This window comes from Aquarana catesbeiana, linkage group LG02 (genome assembly GCF_042186555.1).
Source record: "Aquarana catesbeiana isolate 2022-GZ linkage group LG02, ASM4218655v1, whole genome shotgun sequence".
Lineage (NCBI taxonomy): Eukaryota > Metazoa > Chordata > Amphibia > Anura > Ranidae > Aquarana > Aquarana catesbeiana.
In genome coordinates, this window is record NC_133325.1 from 578,681,526 (window position 1) to 578,700,852 (window position 19,327).

The 19,327-nt window shown below is 42.3% G+C and overlaps 1 protein-coding gene across 2 annotated transcripts in view; it reads right to left on the reverse strand.

Moving 5' to 3' along the window:
- Nucleotides 1-345: 345 nt before the first annotated feature.
- Nucleotides 346-19,327, reverse strand: part of LOC141128704 (KN motif and ankyrin repeat domains 1-like) — a 28,326-nt gene continuing 9,344 nt past the window's right edge. For both annotated transcript variants that reach the window (XM_073616137.1, XM_073616138.1), the window contains exons 3-4: nucleotides 6,917-8,839; nucleotides 346-583 (exon numbers count right to left, since the gene is read on the reverse strand). In XM_073616137.1, the coding sequence (XP_073472238.1) occupies nucleotides 552-583; nucleotides 6,917-8,839 (1,955 nt within the window). In that variant the 3' untranslated portion in view covers nucleotides 346-551. The remainder of the gene's footprint in view (nucleotides 584-6,916; nucleotides 8,840-19,327) is intronic.

Here is a 19,327-nt window from a genome sequence, read left to right on the forward strand (position 1 = left end):
TACTAACGCTATAGGAGCGTTTGTTACACTCCTATAGAAATTAAGTCAAGTGTGAACAAGCCCTAAGAAGCATTTTTGTGCTGCAGTTTCCAGAAATAGACTGGAAAAAAGGTAAGCTGAAATATTTATTGTTTTGACAGGGGTGCTTACAACAATCAGTTTTTATTCATTTATGTAAAACCTTTATCCTAAAGGGAAAAAAAAAACATGTTGCTGTAACTGCTTAAAAAGTGTTAGCTGGTTTTCAGCTTTAATTTATTAAATTAAGTCAAGTCCATCTAAATCTGCTAGTGCATCTAATACTAGGGTTGGGAAAATGTTTTGCAATACGTACAAGAGACATGATTTTGTTTAACACCTGATAGATTTTATAAGCATTCCAACAATAATACAGTGAAGCACATAAGTATATTACAAAGATATTGGAAACAAACCAGTAACTGGAAAATATGGTCTTCACTACAATGGGAAACATATGAGAATCAGTAATGTGTCCAATGAAATGACTGCTGAGGCCACTATCCGCTTGACATCTTCAGTGCTTTTAATACTTAGCTGGCAAGAACCTGAGCGCAACTCATAACTAGAATAGAAAGAAAGAAAAAGATCATAACAAAGCACCTTAAACACATTGCAATATACCAATATACTGTATGTTGCCTTTTCTATAGTCAGATTGTAGTAAACATGCAGGGCAAAGTTCCTATTCATCCATAGCTGTCAGCACATGCAACTCTGAGAGCATGTAAATCAGGCCTGTTCTGAGTTGTAAAAGCCACTTTGCCATGAGCATACAATCCCCTCTGTTAGATACCTTTATGTGCCCCACTGTATCTGTTTTATTAAAAAAATGCAGACTTCTACCTTATTTCAGAGTGCCTCCTGGCACTCATGTGACTGCTTATCACTCTCCTCTCCCAATCTGACAACTACAGCAGAAGGGGCCGAGAACTCCCGCTGATATCAGGGGGGGAGTAGAGGAGAAGAACGATAAGCGGTCACGTGTGCGCCGAGAAGTGCTCTAAAATCGGCATATTTTTTATAAAGCACATACAGTGGGGCACATAACGTTATCTAACAGAGGGGATTGTATGAATGTTATTATATTATTATTATTATTATACACGATTTATATAGCGCCAACAGTTTACGCAGCGCTTTACAATGTAGAGGGGGGATAGCACAATTACAGTACAGTTTAATACAGAAGGGACAGGAGGGCCCTGCTTGTAGAGCTTACATTCTAAAGGCAGGGGGTGGTGGTCGAAAAATGTTAATAGATGCAGGGAATGATTTGATAGGGGGTGGCTTCGGGGACAGTTGTTAGGTGGGTGTGGGATAGTGTAAGGAAACCAGTGGAAATCGCCTGGCGCGCGCCGTCTCGCATGCTCAAGCTCACAGGCGATTACAAATGCCCGTGCATGCCTAAACGCAAGCGCGGTGCCCAGCATGCACGCGCAGGAGTGCGTTCCTAGCGCCAATTGGCGCCAGACAGCATACTTAAAGGGGGCTCCAACCACTGATCTGTGCTGACTGGTCTTCAGCTGTGCTCCTGTTATTCTGAAACCTGTGTTTGTTCCGTCTGATTCCCGTTGCTGACCTTGGCTCTTGTTGACCCTGCTCTGGACTCTGCTATACCTGATCTCTGGTTCCTCATCCCAGCTTCCCATCTAACTCGTCTCTGCCTGATGTTCCGGTACCCTGCTGCCCGTCTGTTAACGTACCCGGCTACTCTTAGCGGGACTTGGGCTGGAGATACAAGAGAGGCCGACCTTGTCATTTCAGTCCCCCTTCACGTACGTGATAGATAGGCTTCCCTGAATAAGTGAGTTTTCAGGGATTTCCTAAAGGTGGACAGGGTAGGGGCTGATCGGATATACTGGGGCAGGGAATTCCAGAGGATGGGAGAGGCTCTGGAGAAGTCCTGAAGGCGAGCATGAGAGGAGGTAACAATGGAGCTAGAGAGCAGGAGGTCCTGGGAGGAGCGGAGGGGACAATTTGGGCGATATCTGCAGATGAGTTTGGTGATGTAGCTGGGGGAGATGTTGTGGATGGCCTTGTATGTTGTGGTTAGCATTTTGAATTGTATATGGTGGGGTAGGGGAAGCCAGTGCAGGGATTGGCAGAGAGGCAGCAGTCACGGATCGATTAGTGAGGTGTATTAGTCTAGCAGCAGCATTCATAATAGACTGAAGGGGCCTGCGTAAGGGTAGGTCATAAAGGATAGAGTTGAAGTAGTCAAGGCGGGAAATAGTCAAGGAGAGAATAAGTAGCTTTGTGGTGTCATTAGTCAGGAAGGGTCGAATTCTGGAGATGTTGGAGAGGTTAAGGCGACAGGATTTAGCCAGCGATTGGATGTGGGGGCTGCAGGAGAGGTCAGAGTCAAGGATTACACCCAGCGCCCTGGCATGTGTGGAGGGACCAATGGTTGTGCTGTTGATCTTTATGGTAAAGTCATGGGGGGGGACCGAGAAAGAGGAAGTATTACAAGCTCAGTTTTTTGACAGATTGAGTTTGAGAAAGTGGTGTGACATCCATACCGATGTGTCATTTAGTAAGTTTGAGATCCTTGAGGAGATCGAAGGGGTCAGTTAAGGAGTGTAGAGATAGATCTGGGTGTCATCAGCATGGAGGTGGTATTGGAAGCCATTATCAACTGGCCCTGGGAAGAGGTATAGAGCGAGAATAGGAGGGGCCCAAGGACAGAGCCTTGGGGTACCCTAACAGAGAGAGGAAGAGGAGCAGAGGAGATGGAGTTGTAAGTGACACTGAAAGTGTACTGAGATAGGTAGGAGGAGAACCAGGATAAAGCAGAATCACAGAGGCCAAGGGAGTGTAGTTTGCTGAGGAGGAGCAGGTGGTCGAAAGGCAGCAGAGAGGTCTAAGAGTATGATTATGGAGTAATGGCTATTGGTTTTAGCAATTAGTAGGTCATTGGTGAGTTTTAGTAGGGCAGATTTTAAGTGGAATGTTGTGGAAGGAAGCTGGACTGTAGGGGGTCGGGAAGGTTGTTGTCCATGAGGTAGCGACTCATTCGGTCATGGACAAGGCGTTCGATGAGCTTGGAGGCAAATGGGAGCAGCGATATGGCAGCATGGGAGGTAGGAGACAAGGAGAGCGTGAAACGGATAAGGTTGTGATCAGAGAGAGGAAAGGGGGTGTTAAAGAAGTTGCAGGGAGTGGAATTTAACACAGAATATAACAGAATAACATAATAATAATAATAATAATAATAATAATAATATAACAGAATAGAACAGAGTTTTTATAGCAGCAGGAAGGAAAGGGCCAGGGAGCAGAGTGGCACTGACACAAGCTGACAGGCGGGGGGGAGAGGACAGAGGAGAGACAGCGGATAAGGGAGGCGCAAAAACTGACCATGGTGTCAGGGCTCAGCAGCCATGATAAATGTGGTCAGTTTACAGGGGGGTGGGCAGAACCAGGCAGGATCAGCCGGGTATTTTAGGTGATACAACGCATTGTGCTGTTATGCATGCTTTATAGGAACAGGATACTTTTTTTTATTTTTAGCGTTACAAACACTTTAAGCTTTCCAGATACCCAGAATGCCCAATTTCCTTTGCTATGCAGATTCCTGAGTGAACAAACTCACCTCTCCCATCTAAATCGTATTATTGGTCCATTAATCTGGCTAAGAGCTCCTGCACATACACTGTTTTTAACCACTTGCCAATAGGCCGCAGTACATATACTGTGGCAGGTCGGCTCTATAGCGCGTCATTTTGTGCAATACACAGGCGGCCACCCGCAATCGCTTCACGAAGAGACAGAACGGTGAACGGTGATCTAAACAAGGCAGATCCCCGTTCTGACAGGGAAGAACACAGTGATCTTGTGTTCCTGCTAAGCAGGAACATGGATCTCTGTGTCCATCCAGTGAGTTCATCCCCCACACAGTTAACAAGCACCCCCTAGGGACACACTTAACCCTTTGATTGCCCCTGGTGTTAACCCCTTCCCTGCCAGTGTTAATACAGTAACAGTGCATATTTTTAGCACTGTTCACTGTAATAATGTCACTGGTTCCCAAAAAAGTGTCAAAAGTGTCAGGTGTCCAATTTGTCCGCTGCAATGTCGCAGTCCCACTAAAAATCACTGATCACCGCCATTACTATTAAAAAAAAAAAAAGTATCCCATAGTTTGTAGAAGCGTTAACTTTTGTGCAGACCAATCAATATACGCTTACTGGGATTTTTTTTTTTTTTTTTTTACAAAAAATATGTAGCAGAATACATATTAGCCTAAACTGATGAAGAAATTAGATTTTTTTTAAAAAATGTATTGGATATGTTTTATAACAGAAAGTAAAAAAAAAAATGTTTTTTAATTTTCTGTCTTTTTTTGATTATAGCGCAAAAAATAAAAACGGCAAAGGTGATCAAATACCACCAAAAAAAAGCTCTATTTGTGGTAAAAAAGGACATCAATTTTATTTGGGAACATCGTTGCACGACCGTGCAATTGACAGTTAAAGTAACCCAGTGCCATATCTCAAAAAATGGCCTGGTCATTAATGGGGGAAAAACTTCCAGGGCAAGTGGTTAAAGATGCTTTTAGGGGTATCTTTTTTTTTTTTGTCTCTAAGTGCCCTTCCATGTTGTGTCCATGCACACATAGGCATTTATAGGCATAAAAAATCCATTGCCAGCGCATCCAGGAACAGCTTAGTCTCGGCAGAAAAAATGTTTGATGTGTGTAAACGCGCATTAACGCATATGCCCCGTACACACGGTCAGACATTGATCGGACATTCCGACAACAAAATCCTAGGATTTTTTCCAATGGATGTTGGCTCAAACTTGTCTTGCATATACACGGTCACACAAAGTTGTCGGAAAATCCGATCATTCTGAACGCGGTGACGTAAAACACGTACGTCTGGACTATAAACGGGGCAGTAGCCAATAGCTTTCATCTCTTTATTTATTCTGAGCATGCGTGGCACTTTGTCCGTCGGATTTGTGTACACACGATCGGAAATTCCGACAACGGATTATGTTGTCGGAAAATTTTATAGCCTGCTCTCAAACTTTGTGTGTCGGAAAATCCGATGGAAAATGTCCAATGGAGCCCGACACACGGTCGGAATGTCCGACAACACGCTCCGATCAGACATTTTCCATCGGAAAATCCGACCGTGTGTACGGGGCATAAGCGTGTCAAGTGCCTGAGTGTTAATTTATTTCAATGGCCAGAATTCTCAAGCACTTGACACGCCTAAATGCATCTAAACACATTTACACAAGTTTACACGCATTAAGTGTTTTTTTTCTGTAAAAAAAAAGGAGAGGCATTTAGGAGAGGTTAGCTAGCACCGTGTGTGCATGGGGCCTTAAGGTGAGGCTTAGGATGCAGGAGGGTGTGAGGCCAGACTTTGGACCCATAAACCCAGGACTTGTCAGCATATCAGAACACTTGGAGATTCTAAGTACCCAGTTCTCACTACTTTTCCTAATTTCATGTTAAAACCCTGCCAGCTGCCATTCTACTGTTCAAGGAAAATCTCTCAGTTTCTACTGAAACACTCCCATTGGACCCAGGCATGGCAATTTGAGGCAAAATTACATCCAGTAATAAAACATTTGGTGGAATAAAAAAAGTTACAAATGAAATAGCAATTTACTTAATCATTTGAAAATAAAATGAATAAAAACCAATATAGATTGTTTTAATTGCCTTTTTAATAGCTGTACACCTTGGCAAGGTAGAAGTAAGATGCAGTAAATACCTCAACCTCAAAAAAAGATATTAAGGGAATTCAGTGGTCTACAGGGAATGTTTTAGTTTAAAATAAATGGTGGGCAATTTTTATATGTAGTGCATTTAATCAGCACATATGGGATGGAAGAACTAAACCAAGTTAATAATAGATATACTGTATAAGTAATAAGCTTCATAATGTCAGTCTTCTATACAAATACCATATACTTAATGTCACACCTGCTCAGTTAAAATTATCTTAGTAATACTAATGTATTTAAAGTTATTGTAAACTCTTACTCTTACATGACTATTCTCAGGTGATATGCAGAGATTAAACAAATCCTCCTTCATAAGTTGTACCTGTTTATCTGCAGCCCCCTCTTCTCTACAGCCTTCTAAAACACCCAGATCAAAAGCTATTTCTCAGCTCCAGCAGGCAAGGGGCAGGGATCTGATTTCACAGCACAGCAAAGAGTGGGGGGCTGAGTGTAATTCGGTGCCTGAGTGGAGGGTAAGGATACACTCCCTCTGCACAGTCTCATAGGGAAACAGGCACAGCCGAGGCTGTCAGTCACCTTCTCTGTGCTGTCTGTCAAGATTCTGTGGACTGCATCAAATCGAGATAACCTGTCAAAAGTGACTAATGCAGAAAGCAGAGGGAAGAGACAGAAATCATAGTCAATGCTTTGGATCGAGGCTAAAACCCACTATGGAGGGATATGCTCTGTTCGTTTTTCATTTCAGAGGTTTACAACCACTTTAAAGTTAAACGTCAGCTCTACCTTCTCTGCTCATTTGCACAGGCACCTCTTTTGTACTGAAATTTCCTACATTGATTTAACTGTACATGGTAAGCTTCTCGCACTGATCATTAAAAGTTGATGACATAAGAATTGGTCTTGTCCCACCCTTTCATTCATTCAATTTCTGTTCTTTCAGTCATCATATGTGGGTATTAACCAGCTTTGTGTTTTCAAGAACAGTAACCTGCCAACCGCTACCACCAGCCATGATCTTCCTGGATTGCATAGAGAAGCAACAGAACTAGAGATAACATCACCAGATCTAAAATGAGGTATGTACAGGTTTATGTAATAATTTCATTAGCAGGTTAGTGAGGGGGGAAATGAGTAAACCAGGGAAGGCAAAATATAAGGTTTAAGCTTCAGCTTTAATAATAAAGTTACTTACTGACTTCATCTAAAGATTTTAATGTCCTGCTTCCATCTGTATCGTCATCTGCATTATACTCTTGCACTTCTTTTGAACCCTGAAGACGCATTAACGCTTTGTTCTTTTCTCCTGCATAAGCCCCAGTGGCATATGTTTCACCATCTTTGATATCTTTTTCAGATATAGCACACTTGATATCTTTATTGTCAGCACTATCCACCTCATCTCTGCCTAAGATTGTCAGTTCATGGTCAGAAACCGGTACACTTATAGTGTCAAATCCATTGCTACTGGGTATTAACTGTCCTTTAGAATGTGCACTTGTGCTTATTTCTTTACATTCAATCATCATATCTACAACAGTTTCATCTTCAAAATTATCTAATCTATTTAATTCAATATCACTGCCAATGCCACTTGCAGACATTTCTGAAGCAAAAAGCGCTCTTGTATCCACCATTTGTAAGTATTCTTCAGATGGTTTTGGACTGTTTGCATCTGCTAATGCTTCCACTGGGTTTGGTTGCACATTTATGATGGTTCTGGTGGAGACAGCTACCCTTAGCTCATCCATTTCATCACAGGCAGCCTTAAGATTATTTTCAAGAATTTTGATAACAGCTCTTTGATGTTCTATTGTATGTTCCAAAATCTGTATTTCCCTCTCAGCTTCGCATGTCAGTCCCAATAATGGTTCCATTACCCAAACACCTACATCTGTTGTTTCAGTTGAATATTGTACGGCAGCATCTTTTTTTTCATGTTGAGATCTATAGTAAAACACAGACTCTGTCATAGGAATATTCTCCCCAACTGATACAGACTTTCTGGACTTTTCCTTCACTGCTGGATAATGAACAACTGTTTTGTCAGTTGCTGCTTTTTCATGACTTGTTTTTCTTTCTGTATCACTTAATTTCTCTGTGAGTCTTTTTAGTTCTGTAATTTTACTTGGTTTAGATAATCCAGACTCTAATCTAATTTCAGATTTAGATGTTTTTGTTTCTGTTTTAATCTCATTTTCAGATATAGCATCAAGCTTTTTCTTTAAATCAATATCATGGAGGCTAGAGTTAGCAATCAATGGCATTCCAATGGCATATGCCCTCTGCTTCTCCAGTTCATCTGTAAGCTGTTTTTTCTCTCTTTCAAGTGTACACATTTGCTTCTGTAAGAGAGGAATTACTTTTACCTGTTCTTCAAGGTCTTTCAGCTGCTTCAATGAAACCGCCATCTGCTCCCGAATATACTGAAGATACTGAGTTGAAGAAGAATTATCAGATGGAGTACTTCTTCCAGAATTCACAGGACTGAACTTCATAGATCCTATGGAGGTTGGACTTAGGACTGCACGTCTGTCTCCACTTTTATTATACTGCAAAGTTGATAAAGATCCTTGGGTGAGATTGGGTGAACTTCTACTAGCAGAACTAAGCTTGGACAGATTTGAAGACTGTACTTTTTCATAGTCTACAATTAGTTGCTCTTGTTTTTTTCTACTCTCAAGTGCTTTCTCAACACGAGCATTCCGAAGTGCCTTTGCTGGTGGAGGCGGGAGAAGTTTAAACAAGGGTGTTGGCGATATTGGATTTGACTTTCTTAAACCCAATGCCTGTTTGGCCACACCAGAGTAGCTGTTATCTACAACGTCTCTTGTGAAAAAAACTGAGTCTGATGAGGTGCCATCCTCACTATAATCCAAAGACTCTGTTGAAACCGAAATTCCAGTTTGGCTGGACAGGCTTCTTAAAGATGATGTAGAGCGCCTTGATGATCTTGGTTTTCTGCTAAGAGACATTTTCTTCAAAGTCTGACCACTCTGGATATCATCAACATATTTTAGAAAGTCCAAATCCAACTGGAATCCATATGGCGTTTCCACACAGTAGGAAGCCTTGTCATTTTCATTTCGATCCCAGTATAAGAAGGGAGCTCCTAGATCTGTTAAAAAAATACAAATATTTCAGTATACTATTATGGCAAGCTCTGGCTCACTGAAAATAACACATAAAAAATAAGTTTTAATATCTTAGATCTCATTATTTATTAAAGTGTTATAAACATGTTGTTAACCTTGATTGTGACATTTTCCCCAATTTTGAGTCCTTTTATATACTGTATTTTCTTATTGTTTAAACAAACGGTATTTGCAAATTTGAATATTACAGGCACATTATTTCATTACATAATGAACAAAATACATTACCCTTTTAACTTATAAATACTAAACTACCTTTTCACCTAAAAAAAATATCGCTATGCAACAAAATAATTATTCTGTAATCTACAAATGAGTGACCTCTAAACAATAAGAAAATATAGTATATAAAGGGCTCAAAACATGAAAAAGGTCAAAGTCAAGGTAAAACACTTTCACAAATAATGTGATATTACTATATCATATTAGTATCCAGTAAATTCCTGCAATCAATACCAGGACAAGTTGCTCTGACATTCAAAGAAACAATGCCAAAGTGCAATTAGACAGTTAAAGCTTGCGTATCCACTTGTACACTAGCTGGGCCATAATAGGGTGGAGAAATGACACTTACTGTCTACCAGTCCTAGGATTTCCACTTTCTAGTCTAAGCACAACTAAATAGAATAGAGGAGGTTCTGTGATGTGGTTGAAACAAAGTGATTTAGTCATAAGGAGCATACAAGATATAGCCAGGTTTCCACCTACTTGTTCTTCCATCACACAAATTCACTACAAAACATTTTTATTTGACATTACAAAAGAAAGCAAATACGGATTTAAAACGTTTACATACAAATAATTAAAAAAAAAATAGTCAAAAAAAGCTAAATGTTGTATTAAAAAAAACACCATAAGTATTGTGCTCCACATGCAGGTGGTACAAAAGCAACTTAACATGTAGATAATGTACAGATGGAGATTGGTGCTGAATATTAACAGTGGCAAGGTACTTATACAATATTTTGCTTAGACAATATGAAGACGAACACAAATGGGCAAGCTTTGATTTTTTCCAGCATCCAATTATGTGCAAGGAAAAATTCATTTTTTTTTCTATTCTACTTGCAGCCAATTGGATATTCTTTACAAAGAGAAGATTCACCATTTTCACTAAGCTCTCGGCAAAATGAGTACAACTGAACTTGCAAGGTGCACAGTCTATTTGCCTTTAGTAAATAAACTCCATTGGATGTTCTGTTGTGTAAGGATAGGCTAGAAATGTGGCTTGTGGCAAGTAGAGTACAATTCCTATACATTTTTCAAAAAATAAATGAGAAAGTGGAAGTCAGAAAGTAAGATACGTGGGGATGGTAAAAGGACACACAGCACAGACCTTACATTATAGGTTTGGGTACACTGAGAGCAGAATCCCACTGATTGCACAGGTACGCCTGTGCAGTCAGTTTTATTGGCTAAAACCTGCACAGTGCAGATGAAAATTTGGTAGCACCCCCAGCTGAACCCCTTCCACCCATGGTGTCTCCTCTACTTTTGCTTTAGCTCTGCCCTGTTGGCAACACATGCCTATTTCTGTGTGTTCTATCACTTTAGAAATGATGCAAGTAATTAGTAATCTGTCAGAAATCCAATGGTTTCCTAACTTCCTTTTGAAGCTGATAATACAGTACTTCTGCTGCACTGAAATTTCAAGCAGCATTGTCAGCTGTGTCTGAGGTCTTCCCTGCTGCACTACAGAATCGTTCCCCTTTCCTTATCTCCCTATCATGGGGGAGCTCAGACACCGAACACCATTTAAGCCCAGCATGTTATAGGTGATAGCTGCCTCAGCCTAACTCCACCCAGGCTACTTTTTCTGTGAATTACTTGAAGTCAGGGCAGACTCCTAGTCCGACCTGCACCCTCAGTGGAACACACCAAATGGGGTTCATAGATGCCGGAGCAGAGACCCTAAAGTCAGTTTAGGTTCACACGGAAGCTGTTTTAAAGTCCTGAACATGAGATCTCAGGAAAGGCTGATACCAGTGCTCAGGATTTCAGTGCAGCCAAGGCAACTTTGTCAGCTCAAACAGAAAGTTAGAATATCAATGGTTTGCTTGCAGTACTTTTAACCCACTGACTTCAGTACTTTCTGTCCCCCCTGGATCAATCATGCAATCAGGAGAGTCAGGATAAAAATCTTAACTGCTTGTTTCAGGTAGGGGACTAAAGATAAACTCCAGGCTCCAGACTTCTAAAAACCAGATGAAATCTACACTATATTGTCAAAAATATTGGGACTCCTTTACACGCACATAATCTTTAATGGCATCTGAGTCTTAGTCCGTAGGGTTCTATATTAAGTCGCCCCACCCTTTCCTGCTTTAACAGCTTCAACTCTTCTGAGAAGGCTTGTGTATATGGGAATGTTTGACCATTCTTCTAGAAGAGCATTTGTGAGGTCAGGCACTGATGTTGGACGAGTAAGCCTGGCTTGCAGTCTCTGCTTGAATTCATCCCAAAGATGTTTTATCGGGTTGAGGCCAGTTAAGTTCCTCCATCCCAAACACGTTCATCCATGTCTTTATGGACCTTGTTTTGTGCACTGGTCCAAATCATTTAGTGGAGGGGGGTTATGGCGTGGGGTTGCTTTCCAGGGGTTGGGCTTGGCCCCTTAGTTCCAGTAAAGAAAACTATTAAGGCATTAGCATAGCAACACATTTTGGACAATTTCATGCTCCCAACTTTTTGGGAACAGTTTGGGGATGGCCCCTTCCTGTTTCAACATGACTGCCCATCAGTGCACAAAGCAAGGTCCATAAAGATGGATGAGCGAGTTTGGGGTGGAGGAACTTGACTGAGTCCTGACCTCAACCTGATAGAACACCTTTGGGATGAATTAGAGTGGAGACTGCAAGCCAGGCCTTCTCATACATCAGTGACTGACCTCACAAATGGCCTTCTGGAAAAAAGGTCAAACATTCCCATAGACACACTCCTAAACCTTGTGGACAGCCTTCCCAGAAGAGTTGAAGCTGTTATAGCTGCAAAGGGCCAACTCAAAATCGAACCCTACGACTAAGATGGGGATGCCATTAAAGTTCATGTGCGTGTAAAGGCAGGCGTCACAATACTTTTGACAATATAGTGTATATAAGGGAGCTGTCTCACCTGCCAAGTTATTTGTTTCCATACAGTCTTGTGATTTACACAACTCAGTCACACAGCAAAGCTCTCTCTGGAAGGGCAACTCTTCTGCAGTTCAGTAAACCTTACAGGTTTTGTCCATCCCTGTTATGGTGCTGGTGACAAGGGCTTGCCCAGGGTGCAGAATTTAAGTACCAGTTGGTCTTCACAAGGGATAATGACTGGGAATCCCAGTGGCCCCTGTTTTTTTTTTTTTTTTCTTAACTGGTCCCTTTTGAACAAGTTGGTACTTAAACACCCTGAAATAAAATAAAAGTGCAGCGCTATTGTACAATATTAAAATGAACTAAAATTGAATATTGTGTAATAATCAATATATGTGAAAAAAACTTGAATACTAAAGACAATGCATGTGAAAAACCCCTAAAGGGACATAACGCACAGTACATAAATCAACAGTGCAAATATATTCTGTAAAAAAAAAGTGAACGTGATATCCACAGAAAAGAAGGTCAAACGTGTGAATGAATCCAAGTCCATAAATGAATTGTCATGGCATCATTGTGACTTCAAAAAGGGGATATATATAAAGAGGTTGCAAGTAGATAATCCACCACCAACTAGTTGAAGGCTTACAGGAGGGCTTGGACTCAGGCAGGTCGTACACCTAATAAGTCAATCGAGCTTGTGGTGTCACACACCAAGAAATGTAGGCATCCATATAGACCACCTCTGGCTGGGAGTCAGATATTCCTATGATCTTTCCAATGGCTCTCCAGATTGGTAACCCCCAAAATGGTTAGACGAGGAGCAAGATGAATATACTCTCCTGTGCGGTATGGTTAAGAAGGAAAAAAATAGAGGGCCACATAGTGTAATTCTATTAAGAAAAAGGAGTATTTTATTAAATAAAAGGAACAATCACATTTGTGAAGATAAAAAAGCGCTTTGGTAAAATGTGACGCAATGGTATCAGCAGAGCCCGTCCCAGGACGGCTCTGCTGATGCCATTGCGTCACATTTTACCAAAGGGCTATTTTATCTCAGTTCATTTTAATATTGTACATTAGTGCTGCACTTTTATTTTGTTTCACGTTGTTTGCATTGTTCTTTTGCTGTGCTGGCCGCTGTACACCATTTAAAGAAACAGCACGGTATATTCTTTATGTTTGGTACTTAAACACTCTCTACCAATTGTGCTGCCCCCAGTTGGGTCTCTGCTGTACAGGGAACTGCAAGAAACCGATACCCACTCAAATTCAGGCACTAACAATGCTTGCATTTAAAAAAATGTATTTAATTGATGTATTAATTAATTTCAGGCTGCATTAATCTGTGCCTTTGTATATGTGCCTGGAATTTAGCTTTAAAGCAAAAGGGTCACTGTGACAGTCACATACAGTGGGGACGCAAAGTATTCAGACTCCCTTAAAATTTTCACTCTTTGTTATGTTGCAGCCATTTGCTAAAATCATTTAAGTTCATTTTTTTCCCTCATTAATGTACACACAGCACCCCATATTGACAGAAAAACACAGAATTGTTGACATTTTTGAAGATTTATTAAAAAAGAAGAACTGAAATATCACATGGTCCTAAGTATTCAGACCCTTTGCTCAGTATTTAGTAGAAGCACCCATTTGATCTAATACAGCCATGAGTCTTTTTGGGAAAGATGCAACAAGTTTTTCACACCTGGATTTGGGGATCCTCTGCCATTCCGCCTTGCAGATCCTCTCCAGTTCTGTCAGGTTGGATGGTAAACGTTGGTGGACAGCCATTTTTAGGTCTCTCCAGAGATGCTCAATTGGGTTTAAGTCAGGGCTCTGGCTGGGTCATTCAAGAACAGTCACGGAGTTGTTGTGAAGCCACTCCTTCATTATTTTAGCTGTGTGCTTAGGGTCATTGTTGGAAGGTAAACCTTCGGCCCAGTCTGAGGTCCTGAGCACTCTGGAGAAGGTTTTCATCCAGGATATCCCTGTACTTGGCCACATTCATCTTTCCCTCGATTGCAACCAGTCATTCTGTCCCTGCAGCTGAAAAACACCCCCACAGCATGATGCTGCCACCACTATGCTTCACTGTTGGGACTGTATTGGACAAGTGATGAGCAGTGCCTGGTTTTCTCCAACCATACCGCTTAGAATTAAGGCCAAAAAGTTCTATCTTGGTCTCATCAGACCAGAGAATCTTATTTCTCACCATCTTGGAGTCCTTCACGTGTTTTTTAGCAAACTCCATGCAGGCTTTCATGTGTCTTGCACTGAGGAGAAGCTTTTGTCGGGCCACTCTGCCATAGAGCCCCAACTGGTGGAGGGCTGCAGTGATGGTTGACTTTCTACAACTTTCTCCCATCTCCTGACTCCATCTCTGGAGCTCAGCCACAGTGATCTTTGGGTTCTTCTTTACCTCTCTCACCAAGGCTCTTCTCCCCCAATAGCTCAGTTTGGCTAGACGACCAGCTCTAGGAAGGGTTCTGGTCGTCCCAAACGTCTTCCATTTAAGGATTATGGAGGCCACTGTGCTCTTAGGAACCTTAAGTGCAGCAGAATTTATTTTGTAACCTTGGCCAGATCTGTGCCTTGCCACAATTCTGTCTCTGAGTTCTTCAGGCAGTTCCTTTGACCTCCTGATTCTCATTTGCTCTGACATGCACTGTGAGCTGTAAGGTCTTATATAGACAGGTGTGTGGCTTTCCTAATCAAGTCCAAGCAGTATAATCAAACACAGCTGGACTCAAATGAAGGTGTAGAACCATCTCAAGGATGATCAGAAGAAATGGACAGCACCTGAGTTAAATATATTAGTGTCACAGCAAAGGGTCTGAATACTTAGGACCATGTGATATTTCAGTTTTTCTTTTTTAATAAATCTGCAAAAATGTCAACAATCCTGTGTTTTTCTATCAATATGGGGTGCTGTGTGTACATTAATGAGGAAAAAAATTGAAATGAAATGATTTTAGCAAATGGCTGCAATATAACAAAAATGTGAAAAATGAAAAAATGTAAGGGGATCTTAATACTTTCCGTCCCCACTGTATGTCTTTATGTTTTGCTCAGGAAAGTTTCTTTAACTACTTTAGCCCCGGAAGAATTTACCCCCTTCCTGACCAGGCCATTTTTGAGATATAGCACTGCGTCGTTTTCACTGACAATTGCGTGGTCCTGTGACGTTGTACCCAAACAAAATTAATGTCCTTTTTTCCCCACAAATAGAGCTTTCTTTTGGTGGTATTTGATCACCTCTGCGTTTTTTATTTTTTGCGCTATAAACAAAAAAAGCGACAATTTAAAAAAAAACAAAATATTTTGTATCCCAATTTAAAAACAAAAAAAAAAAATTTCAGTTTAGGTCGATATGTATTCTTCTACATATTTTTTGTAAAAAAAAAATCGCAATAAGCGTATATTGATTGGTTTGCACAAAGGTTATAGCGTCTACAAAATAGGGGATAGATTTTTGGCATTTTAATTATTTTTTTTTCACTAGTAATGGCGGTGATCAGCTATTTTTATCACGACTGCAACATTGCGGTGGACAGATTGGACACTTTTGACACTTTTTTGGGACCATTGACATTTATACAGCGATCAGAGCTAAAAATAGCCACTGATTACTGTATAAATGTCATTGGCAGGGAAGGGGTTAACACTAGGGGGCGATCAAGGGGTTAACTGTGTTCCCTAGGTGTGTTCTAACTGTGGGGGGGATGGGACTGACTAGGGGAGGAGACCGATCAGTGTTCCTACTTAGTAGGAGGCAGAGCACACGATCTGTCTCCTCTCCCCTGAGCGAACCGGGATTTGTGTGTTTACACACACAGATCTCGGTTCTCGCTCTGTCACGAGCGATCGCAGGTGCCCGGCCGTCATCGAGCCCATCGGGCACGCGCTTCGGCTCCGGGGACCCTCTGCGGGCACGCACGTACAGCTACGACGGATCGCGCAGGAGAGCCATCCTGCCGCAGTATAACTGTGGCAGCTGGTCGAGAAGGGGTTAAAGGAGTTCAGGTCATTTGTAGACATGAGCCATTTGTTTTGTAACTAATCGAAATTCGGTCGAATTTTGCATCTTTGCAAATACGAATTTAAACTAATACGAAAGAAATTATAGCATAAATAACGTATGAATTCAACATGATTCATTCATTTGTTAAAGGTCTAATGAAACAAAAGGTCAACTCAGAGTAAATCTTAGTGCCGGTTCACACAGGGGCGACCTGTCAGGCGACTTAGCCGCCTGACAAGTCACGCTCCATGCATTGCAATGGAACCGTTTTAATAGGAGTGACTCAAGTTCTTCCAACTTAGAAAAAGGTTCCTGTACTACTTTGGAGCGACTTTGGTGCAACTTGCATTGACTTCTATACAGAAGTCGTTTTGCAAGCCACGCTGAAGTCGTGCTGTACGGGGCGGCTTCAGAATCGGACGACTTTGAAGACGCCCCTGTGTGAACCGACACTCATGCCCCGTACACACGGTCGGACTTTGTTCGGACATTCCGACAACAAAATCCTAGGATTTTTTCCGACGGATGTTGGCTCAAACTTGTTTTGCCTACACACGGTCGCACAAAGTTGTCGGAATTTCCGATCGACAACCACGCGGTCACGTACACCACGTACGACGAGACTAGAAAAGGCCGGTTCAGAACCAAGCGCCGCACCCTTTGGGCTCCTTTTGCTAATCTCGTGTTAGTAAAAGTTTGGTAAGAGAGGATTCGCGCTTTTTCAGACTCGTGGCTTTCAGATCGTTTTCTGCTGTTCAGTTTGTGCTTGTGGGTTTGTATCTGCTCTTCAGTGCGTGCAGTCAGTTCGTATCAGAGTTTTCTGTGTGATCTTGCCTGCTCGTTGCTGTTTTTCAGGTCGCTCTTCACAGGCCTTGCTGTTCTTCAGTGCGTTCTGTTACTTAGTTCTGAGCAGCCGACCGTTTTCTAGCCATGTTTCGTATACGTACTCCTTGTACAGTTCGTGCTGTGCGGGGGCTTGGTGTTGGGGTCCTGACCTTGACACAAGTCCAGTCCATGAACAGGGTGGGGAGGAGTTCATGGACCAAGAATTGGTTGCTTCAGCGTGACCAGTTCTCTCATATGCCTTTGCTCCGTGAGATCCGTGAGAAATATCCTGATGATTTCAGGAACTTTCTCAGGATGACGGACCCCGTGTTTCACCGTTTGTTGGCTTCGCTGACCCCCTATATCAGCAGGCAGGATACCTGCATGAGGCAAGCCATCACTCCGGAGCAGAGGTTGGTCGCTACCTTGCAGTATTTGGCCACAGGGAGAAGCCTGCAGGACCTCAAGTTCTCGACAGGCATCTCCCCCCAGGCTCTTCTTTGTGGACATTTACTGCTTGTGTTTGTTTGAGCTGACCCTGACAGAAATGTGTGGAGTGCAGAAAATGTTGTGATTGTGTAACCTTATACAAAGCACTGTTGTGTAACCTTATACAAAGCACAAAAAGATTGCTCATCAAGAATGTGTGGATTATTGTCTCAACACTACAACACTTTTGGGGTGATGTAATTGTTGTTTTATGAGAAAATGGGGGTAATTTCCTAAGGGCAAATCCACTTTGCACTGCACTTGTAGGGCCTCAAAATGGTGGCCAAATGCATATGGCCTAAACAATGGTATTTTATAGTCCGAAATAAAAATGTGTGATCCGAACGAATAATGTGTCCATGAACATGAAAGTTGCCATTTTAAACTGTACAACAGTTCCTAAAAGCACATGGAGCAGCACGAACGTAATAAACACAAGAACAATAGGAACACAGGACAACTACTTACTTTTTTGCAGCACTCTCCGGATCTTTCTGTACTGCTCATGTTCTCGTAATTTCAGGTCCGACCACCACTTCCTGAGCTGATCTTTCGATCGTCGTACCCTGAATTTCCGGTGCAGACTCCTGACCACTTTCGCCATGATCTTGGCCTTTCGGACATTGTGGTTGGGGTAAGGCCCATACTTTCCATCATAGTCGGCCTTCTTCAGGATGTCCACCATTTCCAACATCTCCCCAAAGGACATATTTGAATCCTTTAATCTCCTTCTGGATTGGGACGTTTCAGGCTCCGGCCTTTCCTCCTCCTCCTCTTCCTCCTCCTCGTTGCTCCAATTATCAGGATCCTGCTGTCTCTCCGCCATGTGCTCTTCCTCCACTGCGCCGAACGAAAAGGGGCGGGGAATAGAATAGAAAGAACGTCAGGGGCGGGCGGAGTTATACGCATGCGCAGTGTGTATAAATCGTAACGCGCGCGTCTTACGTACGATCTGTGAGCGGAGGAAGGAGCATTGGAGACGCCGATCGTGCTAACGAAGGTAGGATCTAAACTTGGGCCTATACTGCTTCGAAATGGAAGCCTATATTGTAACAAGATTAGGGGAGTTTGGCCTGACATTAGGGTTTGTCTTGTGTTGTGTCTTGCAGAGAAAATGGATGGGTTCAACGACCACAATTTCCTGCCCCTGTTCATAGACAAGTACAGGGAGCTGCCCTGTCTGTGGCAGGTGAGACACCCCCACTATAATCAGAAACAGAAGAGGCAGGCAGCGCTGGAGAAACTGCTGGAGTTGGTGAAGCCGGTGGTCCCCAAAGCAACCATCCCTTATTTAAAAGCCAAAATTGTTGGCCTGAGGAGCACTTATCTCAGGGAGTGCAAGAAGGTCACAGATTCCCAGAGGTCCGGAGCTGCAGCAGATGACATTTATGTCCCCAGGCTGTGGTACTATGAGAGACTGTGATTTCTGTCAGACCACACTGAAGTCAGGGAATCCCTCTCTACTCTTCCTTCCACTCTTCCTTCCATCCCAGCTGAGGCTTCCGATGTCCAACCTGGGCCTTCCAGCCAGGAAGAAGTGGAGGAGCCCAGCTGGAGTCAGGTATAGCATTCTTCTAAAGATTTCTGGGCAATAAATAAATGATGTTTACTAGATATTATTATTGATTATTAATTGCTGATTAAAAAAAGTGTTTTACATATCAATAGACAGTAGTGGGCACCAAAAATTGGGACAAGAATGCAAAATGCTGGGCTCAGAATAATAGTCTGTTATATTTGTTAACATTCAATTTGCAGCAGTCAGGAGGTGAAAATTGTGTGTGATTGATGTAAAAAAAACTAAAACTATGTCCCTTTTTCATACACAGGAAGACCTCAGCCAGGAGGAGGCTGTGGAATGTGGCAGTCAGGAGGAGGCGGGGATTATTAGTGTCAGCCAGGAGGAGGCGGGGCTAAGTGTCAGCCAAGAGAAGCCTGGGACAAGTCGCAGCCTGACTGAGTCTCAGGTCCCTCCCCTCCGCCTTCCATACAAAAGGGCCAGGAAGGCCACTCCCAGTCCTGTGCAGGATTCAGCATAC